Source organism: Scyliorhinus torazame, chromosome 2, assembly GCF_047496885.1.
Source record: "Scyliorhinus torazame isolate Kashiwa2021f chromosome 2, sScyTor2.1, whole genome shotgun sequence".
NCBI lineage: Eukaryota > Metazoa > Chordata > Chondrichthyes > Carcharhiniformes > Scyliorhinidae > Scyliorhinus > Scyliorhinus torazame.
The window spans coordinates 381,367,240-381,382,870 of NC_092708.1; the positions used below are offsets into that span (position 1 = coordinate 381,367,240).

General features: G+C 42.2%; 3 protein-coding genes across 3 annotated transcripts in view; 1 reads left to right on the top strand and 2 right to left on the bottom strand.

Annotated features, from left to right (window-relative positions):
* The window catches only part of alkbh1 (alkB homolog 1, histone H2A dioxygenase), a 53,666-nt gene extending 53,344 nt beyond the window's left edge, over positions 1–322 (bottom strand). Inside the window, exon 1 of the mRNA XM_072493588.1 lies at positions 176–322. Within this exon, the coding sequence (XP_072349689.1) occupies positions 176–322 (147 nt within the window). The remainder of the gene's footprint in view (positions 1–175) is intronic.
* Positions 323–419: 97 nt separating this feature from the next.
* slirp (SRA stem-loop interacting RNA binding protein) lies at positions 420–13,113 on the top strand. The gene is made up of 4 exons (XM_072493589.1): positions 420–573; positions 5,298–5,356; positions 12,236–12,343; positions 12,974–13,113. The coding sequence occupies exons 1-4, from the start codon at positions 504–506 to the stop codon at positions 13,043–13,045; spliced, it is 309 nt and encodes a 102-aa protein (XP_072349690.1). The 5' UTR covers positions 420–503; the 3' UTR covers positions 13,046–13,113.
* The window catches only part of snw1 (SNW domain containing 1), a 30,862-nt gene continuing 27,911 nt past the window's right edge, over positions 12,681–15,631 (bottom strand). Inside the window, exons 13-14 of the mRNA XM_072493587.1 lie at positions 14,999–15,162; positions 12,681–13,535 (exon numbers count right to left, since the gene is read on the bottom strand). Coding sequence (XP_072349688.1) covers positions 13,334–13,535; positions 14,999–15,162 — 366 coding nt within the window. The 3' untranslated portion in view covers positions 12,681–13,333. The remainder of the gene's footprint in view (positions 13,536–14,998; positions 15,163–15,631) is intronic.

Sequence of the window (15,631 nt, forward strand, 5' to 3'; positions counted from 1 at the left end):
AGGCGGGTTACGGGCCTGAGTGGGGTGCTCCTTCAGGGGTGGGGGGGAAGGGTGCAGACTCGATGGGCTGAACGGCCTCCTTCTGCACTGCAGGCATTGTGTGAATCTGTCAAGCGTGCTCGGGGGGGGGGGGGGGGGGGGCTGTCTTTATTGTTATGCGAGTTCAGGCACTTACTTTACAGTTGTGTTGAGCTCTGGAAAAGTCGACGATCCCCGACAGGTCCGGCGGGGGTTGGCGCCTCTTGTAGTATTTGAAGAGCCTCCTGAAGGCGTCTTCCCCCTGCTCCAGGAGGGCGGCCGCCATCAGCCCGGCGGCGGCCATAACAACAACAACAACTGCCTCACAACCGATCACAAACTTTGATTGCCACTCCCACCTCCCCTTCCGCGGTGTTTTGGCAGCAGTTATATTCAACGTGCAAGACGACTCTCGGCAGCCCCGATCCTTTAATTTTCGGCTGGGCCCTGAAGGTCGGGGGTCAGCGCCGGGCGGCCGTTACAAGATGGCGGCGGCTCCTTCCAGAAAGAGCTTCGAGATTTTCGTGTCGCGGATCCCCTGGACCCTGGCCAGCAGTGAGTGCTTCGTCCTCTTCACCCCCACCCCAGTGTGTTCGGTCCTTTGTTTATGATTTTTTTTTTGGTTGGGGGGGGGGGGGGTTTGTGGACTGGACGAAACAGCCAGATCATGGCGGGGGCGACGGACCCTTAACGCCGTTAAATACACAAAAACGCGGGGAAAGGCTGAGCACCTCTGACAGTATCTGTGGAGAGAGAAGCAGAGTTAACGTTTCCAGACCGTCCATCAGAATGGTGACTCTTACAGTGGGTGGGGGGGGTGGTGACTGGTCCAGGAGGGAGGGGGAGGGGTGAATACTCGTGGCTGTAAAATGGGGGTGGGTGTTGGTGGAGGGGGAATATTGGGAAGGGGGAAGCCAATACTGCTGGCTTTAAGATAAAGAGGGATTGATGGTTGGTCCTTAAGACCTGTTCCGCCACTCGGGTGAGATCATGGCCGACCCTAGTGTGGCCTTGACTCCACTTTCTTGCCTGCCTCGCCCCCAACCCTTGTCCATTACCAATCGGTAGCTTTCGGAGAGCAGCTCCTTCATCAGGTGAGCTGTGCTCCGCAAGCTAGTGATTCAAAACAAACGGGTTTGAATTTAACCTGCTGTTGTAAGACTTCTTATTGTGTCCACCCCAGTCCAACTCCAGCATCTCCACATCTGGTCAATTATGACATTGATAATATTCAATGACCTGACCTCCACTGCTCACTAGTTGACAGAATTCCCAACTCTAGCCCCCCCCCCCCCCCCCAAAGAGCTTTCTCAACTCTATCTTAAATGGGAGACCACTTATTTTTAAACTCTTGACCCCTGGTTTTGGATTTTCCCACGAGCGGAAACATCCTCCCAGCATCCAACTCCAAAAAATGTTCTGCCTCAATAAGAAGTTAACTTATTATTTCATTTTCATATCAGTATTATAACCTGGTATGGTTCCAGTGTCTGAAGTTCAGTTTCACACTGCTTGTACCCCAGACCCACTGGGTCTTTACCTAAGGTTTGGTGCAAAGGGTACATTACAATTAAAGATGAGGGACATATGGCAAAGATGGTTTGGAAGCTGAGTTTGTGCAATGCTTTCATGACAGTTTCCTGGATCAAAACATTGTGGATCCAAATAGGGATAAAGAATTTCTTTACTTCTTGTATTGCACAGTAAACTGGGATTACTCCGTAAACGATCTGCTGTGAAAAATGATCATAATACAATTGAATTCCATACTAAATTTGAAAATGATATTCCAGCTCCGAACCAGAATCTTAAAGCCAATTATATGAGGGGAAAGAAAGGTGGCTTTGAACGTGTAAATAGACTAAAAGGTATAGCAAAAAATAAACCGTGGGAAACATCGAAAAAACAATTCAATGTTCATCAAAATAATCAGTAAGAAAGATCCATCCTTGGCACAATAAATAAGAAGAAGTATAGTAGATTAAAAGAAAAGGCTTATAATGTGGCAAAGAATAATAGTAACCTTGAGGATTGGGAGCGTTTTAGAAACTAGCAAAGGGCCATCAGAAGGTTGATAATACGGGGAAAATTAGAATATGAACGTGAACTAATTGGAATATAAAAACAGATTGTAAATGTTTTTATAAGTGTATTGAAAGGAGAGTAGCTAAAATAAACGTTAGTCCCTTAGAGGCAGAGACCAGACAAATGATCATAAATGAGAAAATGGTAGAGACACTGAACAAATATTTTTGTCTGTCTTCACTGGAGGAGATACAAATTGCATGCCAAAAATAGAAGGCAATCAAGGGACTAAAAAGTGAGGAAATGATGGTAATTAAAATCAGCAGAGGAGTACTGGAGAAACCTAAAGGACTAAAATCCAACAAATCTCCAATTGGCTAAGGTGGACTGGACAATTGAGTTTGTAGAACAGATTCCTGGGTCAATAGGTTGTGGATCCAACTGGGGATAAATGTTCCTTTTTATTTATTTGTTTATGGGATATGGGCATCGCTTGCCAGGCCAGCATTTATTGCCCATTCTTAATTGCCTTTTGAGAAGGTAGTGATGAACAGCCTTCTTGAACTACTGCAGCCCCTGTGTTATAGGAACAGCCATTGCTGTTAAGAAGGGAGATCCAGAATTTTGACCCAGTGACGGTGAAGGAATGGCGATATAGTTTCAAGTTAGGATGGTTTGTGACTTGGAGGGGGACATGCAGGTGGTGGTGTTCCCATGCATCTATTTCCCTTGCCTTTCGACGATGCAGAGGTTGTGTGTCTGGAAGGTGCTGTTGAAGCAGCCTTGGTGCAGCAGTGCACCTTGTTGATGGTACATACTGGGCGGCATGGTAGCATAGTGGTTGGCACTATGGCTTCACAGCACCAGGGTCCCAGGTTCGATTCCCGGCTTGGGTCACTGTCTGTGCGGAGTCTTCACGTTCTCCCCGTGTCTGCGTGGGTTTCCTCCGGGTACACCGGCTTCCTCCCACAAGTCCCGAAAGTCATGCTATTAGGGAATTTGGTCATTCTGAATTCTCCCTCTGTGTACCCGAACAGGTGCTGGAAAGTGGCGACTAGGGGCTTTTCACAGTAACTTCATTGCAGTATTAATGTAAGCCTACTTGTGACGATAAAGATTATTATTATTACTGCTGTTACTGTGCGTCAGTAGTGGATGTTGTCCTGGAAGTTGTCAAGCTTCCTGGGTTTTGCTGGATCTGCATGCATCCAGGCAAGTGGAAAGTATTCCACCACACTCCTGACTTGTGCCTTGCCGATGTGGACCGGCTTTGCGGAGTTGGTAGGTGAGTTACATTCTACAGCATTTCCCGTCTCTGATGTGCTCATGTAGCCACGGTATTTATTTGGCTGCTCCAGTTCATTTTCTGGTCAATGGTAACCCCCAGGATGATGATAGTGGGGGATTCAGCTATTGGGAGATGGTTAGATTCATTTTTGGGGATGTTCATTGCTTGCCACTTGTGTGACACGAATGTTACTTGTCACTTATCAGTCCCAAGCCTGGATCTTGACCAGGTCTTGCTGAACTTAGGGCACTGACTGCTTCAGGGTTCAAAAGGGGGTTCTGAAAGAGATAGCTGCAGAAATAGTGGATGCAGTGGTTATGATTTTTCAAAATTGTCTAGATTTTAAAATGCTCCCAGTGATTACAGGTTAACAAACATGACAACTATACAAGAAGAAGTGTGAAAGAAACAAAAACTGTGAGCGCCAGGACAATTAGCCTGACATCAGTTGGGAAAATGTTGGAATCTGTTATTCTGGAAAGCATAACATGCACTTGGAAAATCATAGCATGGTTTTCAGAAAGGGAATCACATTTGATAAATTTATTGGCGTTCTTTGAGGATGTAATAGATAAAGGGGGACTAGTAGAGGTAGCAAACTTGGATTTCAAAAGACATTCAAAATGATGCCACACAATGTTAATATCCAAGATTATGGCTCATAGAGTTGGGGTATATATATTAGCATGCATAGATGATTGGTTAATGGACAGGAGGAATAAGGATAAATGGGGCATTTTTTAGGTTGGCAGGATGTGACTAGTGAGTGCCGCAAGGATCTCTGGTGCAACCTGAGATATTTACAATTTATACAAGTGACTTAGACAAAGGACTGAGAGTAATTTATCAAAGTTTGTTAATAAAAAGCCAGGTCAGATTGTAAGCTGTGATGAGGACCTGCAAAGAAATGTAGACGGGTTACGTGAGTGGGCAACAAGATGGCGGATGGCACGTGATGTGGGGCAGTGTGACGTTATCCACTTTGGCAGTAAAAATAGAAAAGCAAAATAAATTTGAACAGGAGTGAAATTTGAAAATGTTGATGTCCAGAGGGACTTTGGTATACTTGGACAAGGAGGGAATACAAATTTAATACTTAATTACAGCAACCAGAAGGGAAGGCAAATGGCCTTCATTACTAGTAGATTGGAGTACAAGAATAAGGAAGTCTTGCTACAATTATACAAAGGTTTGCTGAGACCTCACCTGGAATATTGTGTGCAGTTTTTGTTTCCAAATTTAAAGAAGAATATCGTGGTATTTGCTTTGGAGGCAGGACAGCAAAAGCCCACTAGTTGGTTCTTGGGATGAGAGGGTTGTCCTTTGTGTGGCTGAGTAAACATTGCCTGTTCTCTAGAGTTTAAAGGTGAGAAGTGATCTTGTTGAAACATACAAGATTCTGAAGGACTTGGACAAGTAGTGGTAATAGAATGTAAATGTCGCCACGGTCCTGAGGACCATGGGCTGCTCTCCCCTTTGAGAGCTGACTGTCTGTGATTTAACCTGAGTGTCACCATGCCTCAGGCGAGGGGCAGGGTTGGGAAGGCGGGCCCTTCATGAATAACCTCAGCCGGGACAGGAATTGAACCCGTGCTGTTGACGTCGCTTTGTGTCATGAACCAGCTGTCCAGCCAACTGTGCTAACCAGGAAGTTTTTGTCATCTGAAGGGTTGTGAATACATTATACATTGAGTACACTCCAGGCTGGGATGAGTAGACAGAGTTTTGATCTCAGAATCAATGAATGTGGGGTGCCGGTGGGAAAGTGGAGTCGAGACATGACCAGCCATGACCAATTGAATGGCAGAACAGGTTTGAGGGTGATATTGTTTACTCCTCCTATTTCCAATGTTTTTATGTAAGTGTGCTTTATATAATTTAATTAGTCTTTTGAAGATTATCAAATTTAATTAGTCTTTTGAGTGTTAAGATTATCAAATTAAATGTGCCCTCTATATCTCTGCAGAAGAAATCAAAGAATATTTTGGACAATTTGGACTTGTCAAGAAATGTCTTCTTCCATTTGTGAGTATTTAATTAGTTGCAGTAGCATTTTTGGTCTGTTATAATGTAAATTGGAGATTGCTTTGTATTCCGTGGCCAAGATTATTCTGTTTCTGGGTGGAGTTCACAAGTTAAGACACTTCTGGTAAGTGATCTTGAATATTTCCAATATCTTATTTACACAAATGGATATTCCATTTTTTAATGACGTGAGCTAATTTGAAGCTATGACAAATTGTAACATCCTTTAGGACTGCAAAAGGGTCAACAGGATGGGCAGATAAGTCACAGATGTAGTTTAATTTTGAAAAAATGTGAAGAATACATTTGAAGAAAGAATATAGAAAGAAATGCATCCTCAGTTGAGATTGCAAATCGAACAGAGGAGTGGAGGGTGGGATACAAGGGTTATTAGTAGCAAGAAGGGTAAGCCGAAAAGACCATTCTGTAAAAATCAAATTACACCCTGGTTTTGTATTTGGGGGCATAGAATACAAAGGCAAAGCTGTAATGTTGAACTTGTACAAATTGTTAGGCTGCGATTATGCGATTTTGGACATGGAATAAAAAGGATACCGAAAGCTTGGATGCAACGTTGCCTGAAACAGAGCAGTGGGATGTATATGGTGGGGTTCTCCAGGGATTGGGACCAGAATCAATGTTGTTTGGAAATTATATATTAATGATCTAAACTTTGGTATACACGTTTTGATGTGTAGAGGAAGAGGACGTAGACTGTTTGGGCAGTCATGTGGCAGATGACATTTGATGTATAGGGAGGAAACATAAGGAGGGGTAATATAATTTAGCGGGTGCAGGAAGAGACGTGGAGATATATGTGCATAAACAGTTGAAGATGGCAAATGAGGTAGAGAAAGCAGTTAAAAAGGCACATGTGATTTTGGTTTTATAATTGTTGGCATAGAGTACAAAGGTATGCAAATTATGATGAATCTTTATAAAACACTGACTTGGCTTCAGCTGGAGTATTATGTCCCATTATTGACACGTACTTAAGGGAGGATGTGTGAGGATGCACAAAAGATTTAGGAGCATAGTTCTAGGGCTGAGAGACTTCTGTGATGTGGATAGCCTGGAGATACTTGGGTTGATCTCTTCGAAGAGAAGGTTGAGAGATGTTCAAAATCGTGAGGGGTCTAAAATAGAGTAGATGGAGAGAAGCGTTTCCCAGTGGCAGAAGAGTCAAGAAGCAGAGGGCACCAATTTAAAGTGCTTTGAAAAAGAACCAGTGGTGACATGAACATTTTTACGTAGCAAGTTGGGTGGCTCTGTCAAGAGAAGGTGGTGGAGGCAGATTCATTCGTAGAATCATAGAAAATGTACAGCACAGAAAGAGGCCATTTGGCCCATTGTGTGGATTTCAAAAGGGAATTAGTTGATTTGCAACTAGCTGATTTGTCCTTTTTAGAGAGTAGGTAGGTATGTATGTGAAGGGCTGAATATCCTCCTGTGCTGAACCCATTCTAGGATTTAATGATGGTATGAGTTCAAAAAACATAAAAATGGATAAAGTCACTGAAATATTACAGTGGGTGAGGCATATAATTAATTATGAAGAGAAACCTGAGGTTTTAGCCTTTTTATCATGGGTGAGTTTTCAAATGAGTGTTCATAGTTGCGCAGGATGACTTTTTGCTTCATAAGAACCTAAGAAATAGGAGCAGAAGTAGACCATTTGGCCTGCTCTTGTCATTCAATATAATCCTGGCTGAGCTTCTGCTTCAAATCCACTCACTCCTCGTATCCCGTTGATTCCTGAAGGGGCCACTGGTCAGGCACAAATTTAAGATAATGATTAAAAGGGTCAGAAAAAAAATTAATAGATTTGTTTTAGAATGTGAAGTTCTCCACCATAAAGTTATGTTGAAATACGTGATTTTAATTGTATCAGTTGATGAAAAGGACATATGATAAAAGATATATGGTGAGGGAGGAGAGTAATATGACTGACGGCGTAAACACTTGTGCAGGTTTGATGTGCTGAATATGTTCTTGTGCTCCAGTATTCCATGATTCCAGCCAAGAGGGAGGGGTAGGTAACATGGTTACATTACTGGATGAGTAATCCAGAGACTGCTCTAATGATTCGGAGAGACAAATTCAGATTCCACTATGCAACTGGGGAATTTAAATTCTATTAAATATGGAATTTAAATAAATACTTGGTCACTATCGCTGATATCATAAAAATCCATCTGTTCACTAATGTATTTCAGGGAAAGATATTTGCTGTCCTCACCTGGTCTGGCTTTTAGGTAATTTGGACATTCTGAATTCTCCCTCTGTATACCCAAACAGGTGCCAGAATGTGGCGACTAGGGGCTTGTCACAGTTACTTAATTACAGTGTTAATATAAGCCGACTTGTGACAATAAAGATTATTATTATGTGACTTCTGACCAAAGCAATGTGGTTAATTTAAAAAAAAAATGTATTTTATTACAAACATGTATCAAAACAGGTTACAGCGAACAAACACCCTGGGAAACGGGACAGCAGGGAAGATGTTACCAATGATGGGTGTGTCCAGAACCAGGGGTTACAGTCTGAGGATTCGGGGTAAACCATTTCGGCAGAGATAAGGAGACATTTTGTCACCCAAAGAGTGGTGCGCCTGTGGAATTCATTACCACAGGAAGTAGTTGATGCTAAAACTTTGAATATATTCAAGAGGCGGCTAGATATAGCATTTCGGGAGAATGGGATCAAAGGCTATGGGGAGAAAGCAGGATTAGGCTATTGAGTGGGATGATCAGCCATGATTGTGATGAATGGCGGAGCAGGCTCGAAGGGCCAAAAGGCCTCCTGCTCCTATCTTCTATGTATCTGTGAAACATGCTTCCCTACAATCTACGTGGTTAATTCTCTACTGCCTCCTGCACTGGCCATGCCACTAATACCCACATTACATAAATAAATTTACAAAAAACTGTAGTTAACGTGATGAACTTTAAATGTAATCAGCAGAGATCATTTATAAAGTTTATCAGTCATTCAGTCTGTGTTGGTTTGTTGGATTTCATTGAAGTTGAAGCTGACCTGTCTGGCACTAGGCAAATTAATCTGTAACTACTATTGAAGATAGCATGTTTCTTTTATTGAGACTGTTAACACACCTACAGTATTTGAAATCTGCTTCCACTCCAGACTCAATATTTTAAACCGAGCAAATCAGAATCGTCAAGCCTTGTGGGCTGTATGTAATCTGTGGACTGGGATTTGGACATACTAATCTTAAATTACACTAACAAGAACTGTGGGACACTGATTAAGCGTGCCCATTATCATCTTAACGGGCAGGATTACAAGACAGTTTGGAAGAATATGTTATTTTCTTAAAATGTATCGGGGTGGCATGGTAGCACAGTGGTTAGCACTGTTGCTTCACAGCACCAGAGTCCCAGATTCGATTCCTGGCTTGGGTCACTGTGCGGAGTCAGCACGTTCTCCCTGCGTCTGTGTGGGTCTCCTCCGGGTGCCGGATCCGGTTTCCTCCCACAAGTCCCGAAAGATGTGCTTGTTGGGTGAATTGGACATTTGAAATTCTTCCTCTGTGTACCTGAACAGGCCCCGGAGTGACGACTAGGGGATTTTCACAGTAACCTCATTGCAGTGTCAATGTAAGCCTAATTGTGACAATAAAGATTATTATATTTCATTCTCTGCACCATCTGTGAGTAATAAAATTCTAGCACCCTAGATGTTCTTGAGCACAAAATCAAGTGCAGTACTGAAGGAGTGTTTCACTGTCTTTCGGATGAGATGTTTAACCAAGGCCGCATATGTCTGCTCATGTGAATGTATAAGATACAGATCCCATGGCACAATTTTGAAGAAGAGCAGGGGACTTGCCCTGGCCAATATTTATCCCTCAGTCAGTATCACTAAAACAGATTGTGTGGTTATGTATTTCTGTTTGTGGCAGCTTGTTGTATGCACATTTGCTGCTGCCTTTTTTTACAATCCAACAGTAGCTCGACTTCAGGAGTACTTTGCTGTTAAGTGCTTTTGAGATCTCCGGTGGTTGTGAAAAGTACTATATAAATGCAAGTCTGTCTCCAAGTAGAACTTCTTCAGCACAACACATGGTGTGCTACTATTGTCCAATCAACTTGTTTAAAATTGATCTGAGGCTTGAGGAGTACTGCATTAATCTAATCTACTGTATTATGTACGACTCTTGACTGCTTCATTTCAGATCCCATTCAAGTCCTTTATTTTAATACATGGGAAAACGCATCCAAACTTGCAGTTTATATCTAGATGATAGCAATAAAGAAAATAGTGGTTGCTGGAAATCTGAAATAAAGAGAATGCTGAAAAAAACTCGACCTGACAGCATTTGAGGAGAGAAGAGAGATTTTAAAAATAAATTTTGAGTACCCAATTTCTTTTTTTTTTCCAATTAAGGGACAATTTAGTGTGGTCAATTCACCTACCTGGCACATCTTTGGGTTATGGGGGTGAGACCCACGCAGACAGCGGGAGAGTGATCCGGGGCCGGAATCAAACCCGAGTCCTTGGTGCTGTGGGGCAGCAGTGTTAACCACTGTGCCGCCCTGGAGAGAAACAGTTAATGTTTTGAGTCCATTAATTCTTCAATGATCAAGAAAGGGAGAAATGTGAGGGGATGCAGCAAAATAGATTAGGGATATTGGGAACGCTGGAGAGATCTGATAAGATGTCATGGGCACAAGACAAAGGGAGTGTTCATGGTGGTGTTAAAGACTAATGAAGTGGCATAAAGTAAGATGACTGAATGCATGAATAGCAGAACAAGGATTAACGCTTTGTGAAAGCAAAGAATGTGACATTTGAGGGGTGGGGGATGTTGGGATGGAAAATGGGGTCAAGTTGCAGGTGAGAGTTCAGTCTGGTTCAAAAGAGTGTTAGGTGCCTATTCAGAAGGTGAACTGCTGTATCTCCAGTTTGTGTTGGGCTTCACTAGAAGATTGCAGCAGGCTAAGGATGGACATGAGAGCACGATGGTGAGCTGAAATGGCAAGTGACTGGAAGGTTGGAGTCATGCTTGCAGACTGAGCAGAGGTGTTCTGCAAAGCAGTCACTCAATCAGCATTTAGCCTCCCCAATGTAGAGGAGACATTAATGGGAACAGTGAATTCAGCAGATGAAATTGAAGGAGATGCAAGTGAAATGCTGCTTCACCTGAGTGTTTGGGGTCTCGGACAGTGAGGTAGTTAAAGGGGCAGGAGTTGCACCTTCTGTGGTTGCATAGGGGAAATGGACCAGAGTGTCATGGAGGGAAAGGTCCCTACAGAAAGAAAGGTGTTTGGCAGTGGCATCGTGCTGGAGTTGGCAGAAATGGTGTAAAATGATCCTTTTTGAGTAAAGTGAAAACTAGAGGCACCCTATCATCGTTTTGAGAGCGAGCAAAAGGGGGGAGGGTAGAGCTGCAGATGGGTTGAATGCCCGGTCAACCACTGGGGAAGTGGAGGGTGACCCGCAGTTTAGGAAAAAGGAAGAAATGGCAGAAGTATCATTTTGGAAGGTACCATCATTGGAACAGATGCGATGGAGGTGGAGAAACTGGTAGAATGGGATGGAGTCCTTCGAGGAAGTGGCGTGAGGAGCTGCAGTCAACATAGCTGTAGGAGTGGACTGATGTAAGTGTCAGGTGAATATTGTGACAGCAGTGCCAGACAGCTACATGCAGTTTCTAGTCGGAATATATTGGATCCAAGTGCATGTTACTTATGCTGAAGCAGGACTGTTTAGTAGGTACAAGTAATTGTTCCATTTGTCTGCTAATACTGTCAAAATAAAACCTTTTTAAAAAGTGGTATGTGCTGTGTCACTTAAACTCATTCATGTGTGAATAGCTGGGTTAATGATTTAAAGCTAGCCTGAGGGCTACTCTGGAGCTATGCAACCTCAGTAAACCACACCAACTACAATGAGTTAACATATTAATTGATTTAAAGTTTTTGATTAATCCAGTGTTTAGGTTCAATAAAGAAGTCTTCACATTAACAAGCTGCATGAAGAATTCTAGGTGTTTGCAAAACAAACTTCCAATGATTGAGTAGGGAGATGGGGGCAACTCCTGTGAACTGCACAGTAATACTCGTTGTTTGATGTTGCAATCAGCTGCAAATTATTTTCCACCAACAGCAACGTACAGATTTATAAAGTGCCATTAAAGCGCGAGAACGTTCCAAGTTGCTTCAGTAGTGAGGGAAGTCGGTGCAATGCTCTATAATTTATACAGTTTGAAAGGGTACAGTAAGAGTGGGGACCACAAGTTTGGTCAAGGAAAAAGTTACATTTTTTTTTTAAGGTGAGACTAAAGGGGTTCGGGGAGAGATTTGAACATGGGTGGCTGAAAGCACAACTGCTGAAGGTCAGATGAAGGAGGATTTAGGGCTAAGAACTTTGAGACATTTGGCTTGGAAGCCTCCGCAAAGAGGACTTGATATGGGATAAGATGCAGAGGGATTTAGATGAACTGGCTGGTAATGTGCAACAGAGTAATCAAGTAAAGAGTCAAAGGCATAGCTATGGAACGTAGTAGTTAAGCTTAAGTAGAAATAGCCATCTTAATGAGGGACTGGGCAAAAACTGAACTTGGTGGGGGTTAAATGGCATATCAGCCCGAGTCAGGAGCATTGGAGCTACTGGTGAGAATATAGATTTTCTGGAGAAGGCGATATGACCTGCACCTAAATAGTAAACCTATAAGTAGCCTAATGGCACAGGTGGAGATGGTGGGTGGAATGAGCATGCACAAACGGGTCTGAATGTGAACCATAGGAAAATTTCAGATGAAATAATTAGCCATCCTTTGCTGATACAATGTTAAACGTATGCTGCCCTAATTTATTGGACCCATATTCAGCACTATGCAACTTTGAATTGCAGGACAAAGAGACTGGATTTCATAGAGGATTCTGTTGGGTTGGCTTCAATACTGAAGAAGGGCTTCAGAATGCACTGCAGAAGGAACCACACCTCATTGAAGGTGCAAAGGTTAGTTTCAAAACTGTGGTCAAATTTATGGGTTACCAAGTATTGTAATCCAATTATCCAGAAAAGGTTTAGGCTTATTTTACTTGGTCTCATCTTCAATTTCTCCCTGGCTAATGCTTAATGGCTATCACACTTCTGTTGTGGTGGGTTTACAGCTGAGATTGAGAAATCACAGGATGTTTAATGTGGAGGGAAATTAACAAGTTTCAGAGGTGCAGTACAAGGCACCTGAGATTGGGCAGAATTAAAGCTTTACTGCTATACATCATGCAGGCATTCAGTGTTAGCTGTGGCCACTTCCATCCTCCTTGATAGTAACAAACCTCAAAAGCACAAGAATGTTTTTTGTTTTATTTTAAAAGTGAACAGAAGTGCATTACCAAACAGTGGCACCAGCCAGCAACCTATGATACAAAGGCAATTTCACCCAACAGCTGAGTGCTGCCTGCTACCCAACCACCTGGTTAGCATTCAAAGGAGGTAATTTAAACTTGTCAACTAACCTGGCCACAATTAGTTGAGTTTTAGCAGTACAATTTACAGCAATACGTTCCATGGGGATAATGTTGGTATTACATTAAAGCAGAAGTAGAAATTGGATAACTCATTAAAAATTTATTCTCTTCACAGCTTCAAGTTCAGAGAAACAGAAAATTGTTTCAAGGGCGCAGACCAAATAAAGTCACCGAATCAGCAAGTTGACACAATATGGAGGGTGCAGTTAAAGCTGTTTTGTCCTAATTAAATTAAAGATGGTGATTTAAACACTTCTTTGACGTCTTTTTTTTTTTTTAATAGTCTTGCAGACCTAGGGTGCTTATTCTAGTTTTTTGAATTAGGAAAAAAAGTGGCCAGACTGAATTTAACTTTACAGAAGCATCTCTGTACACCAAACTCCCATTAGAGGACTCAGGGTTTCATGATATTCAGTATTTGCAGAAATAAAGATCTTGTGCTATGAACACAAGGCTACACCATATAAACAGTCCATTATTCCTTTCTTCGCTTCTTTCCCTCATGTTCATATTCTTTTGAGCGACCACTTTCAGGCCTCTTTGAACCACCATGTTGCTTGGCTTCCTCCAAGAACTTGTCCAGACCAAAGGGATCTTCTTCATCTCTCTCGAATTGAACAGGGCCTTCACGACGCTGCCTGCGGTCTGTGCCAGAGAATTCTCGGTCGGGGACAAACCTAAGCAAAAATGCAATTGTTTACATTGAAATACATACACCACTTCCACGAGTCACAGGTTTCCAACCAGCAGCTTAATCCTGGATGTACATAACTAAATACATGAACTACAGTACCAGGCTGGAATGAAGTAAAGTGTGTGTCAAGGCAAATACATCAATGCAATTTTATAAGAATCCACTAAATAATCAACACAATGGTTTCTGGCAAGTTCACATTCCCCAACTATGAGATTTAATCATGCATTGTTCATCTTTAGATGACAATTTACAGAAAATAATCCACCAAAACCTGAATAGGTCAATGAAAGGGATCTTCAGATGAAGATCAACAAAATGCTAGGTTTTGGGATTTGTGAAGATCCCTAAAAACGGAAGGGTTTAAAAATAATTACACAGCTTTTAGATGAGCAAGAAACCAATTTTGGTTGCAAGACGTTTGACATGATACTATCTTGAGCTTCTCTGTTGACAAGTTTGCTGTTGACACGACCACAGTGGGTCAGAGTACAGGAGCGAGAATCTAGTGGCATAGTATAACAACAACAACAATCTCTCAACGTCAACAAAACTAAGGAGCTGGTCATTGACTTCAGGAAACAAAGTATCGTACACCCCCCTGTCTGCATCCATGGTGCTGAGGTGGAGATGGCTGACAGCTTCAAATTCCTAGGTATGCACATCACCAATGACCTGTCCTGGTCCACCCACGTTGACACTACGACCAAGAAAGCACCTATCCTTGGGCAACTTGGCATGTCCACGTTGACTCTTACCAATTTTTACAGATGCACTATGGTTATAGCAACTGCTCAGCCCAAGACCGTAAGAAACTACAGAGAATCGTGAACACAGCCCTGTCCATCACGCAAACCCATCTCCCATCCACTGACTCGGTCTACACCTCCTGCTGCCTCGGGAAAGCGGCAGCATAATCAAAGACCCCTCACACCCGGGTTATTCTCTCTTCCAACCTCTTCCATTGGGCAGGAGATTAAAAAAAGTCTGAACACACACTAACAGGTTCAAAATAGCTTCTTCCCCACGGTTACCAGATTCCCGAATAGACTGAAATGATCTCTTCACGCATCTTCTCTGCTGAGTAGTATTCCGTATGCTTCACCTGATGCCTGTGTTTCTGTATTTACACATGTCCTATGTTTTTTCAGGTATGGAATGATCTGTCTAGACTGTACGCAGGACAATACTTTTTACTGTGCCTTGGTACATGTGGCAATAAATGAAATCAACACAGTTTGTAGCATACAGTCAGCCTGTGGTAGAGCCAGTTAGCGTTGCTCTGAAACTAGATTCCAGCAGGCGGGCTGCAAAGGAGAAACGTGAGATTCTTCGAACCGTTCCCTACTATGACAGTGGACCTGAATGGAGTGAAAGATGATACAAACAAACCTATATCTCTGGACTAAACACCCTACAAGTTTTAAAAACAAAAATCAAACTCACCGACTATTTTTCATAAGTGTGTCTAAATCATCACCATATGTTTCTTTATCAGCATTCTTGGTTGGTCTGTAGACGTTTTGGGCCATATCTTTGCCAGTTCTCCATGGCTGATCATAAACATTGTAAAGCTCATCCTCTCCTCCTGCGAAGCCACTGTCCATACCCTGACAACATAAAACAGGACAATGGTACTCAATACATTTTAAACTGAAAATGTAATCAAGGTGTTGCTTATTTCATGTATATTTAAAGAATGCAGTTTTGGGTTTATCCGATTTTATTTCAACAAACTCTGCCAGATTCAATTTGAACCTGAAAGCTAAACTGATTAAAAAATGGACCATGTTAACTCTACTGAATTAAACTTGCAGTTACAATAATTACCCGACCTACAGCACAGAAAACCCAAAATGCTAAAAAAAAAAAGATCATTCATCCTATTCCAAAAGTACATGTAGTCTGTCCCATTAAGGGCTCTATCCAAATTTATCTTTTATGGGAATAGTCTACAAAGTTTCAAGTGAAAAATAAAATTGCTCGATTTATACAGGAGACAATAAATGCTTCCTGGCATCTCTTTAGGATCAAGGGTGACTCCTTAATACATAGAATTCAGAATAGAAACCAGCCCTT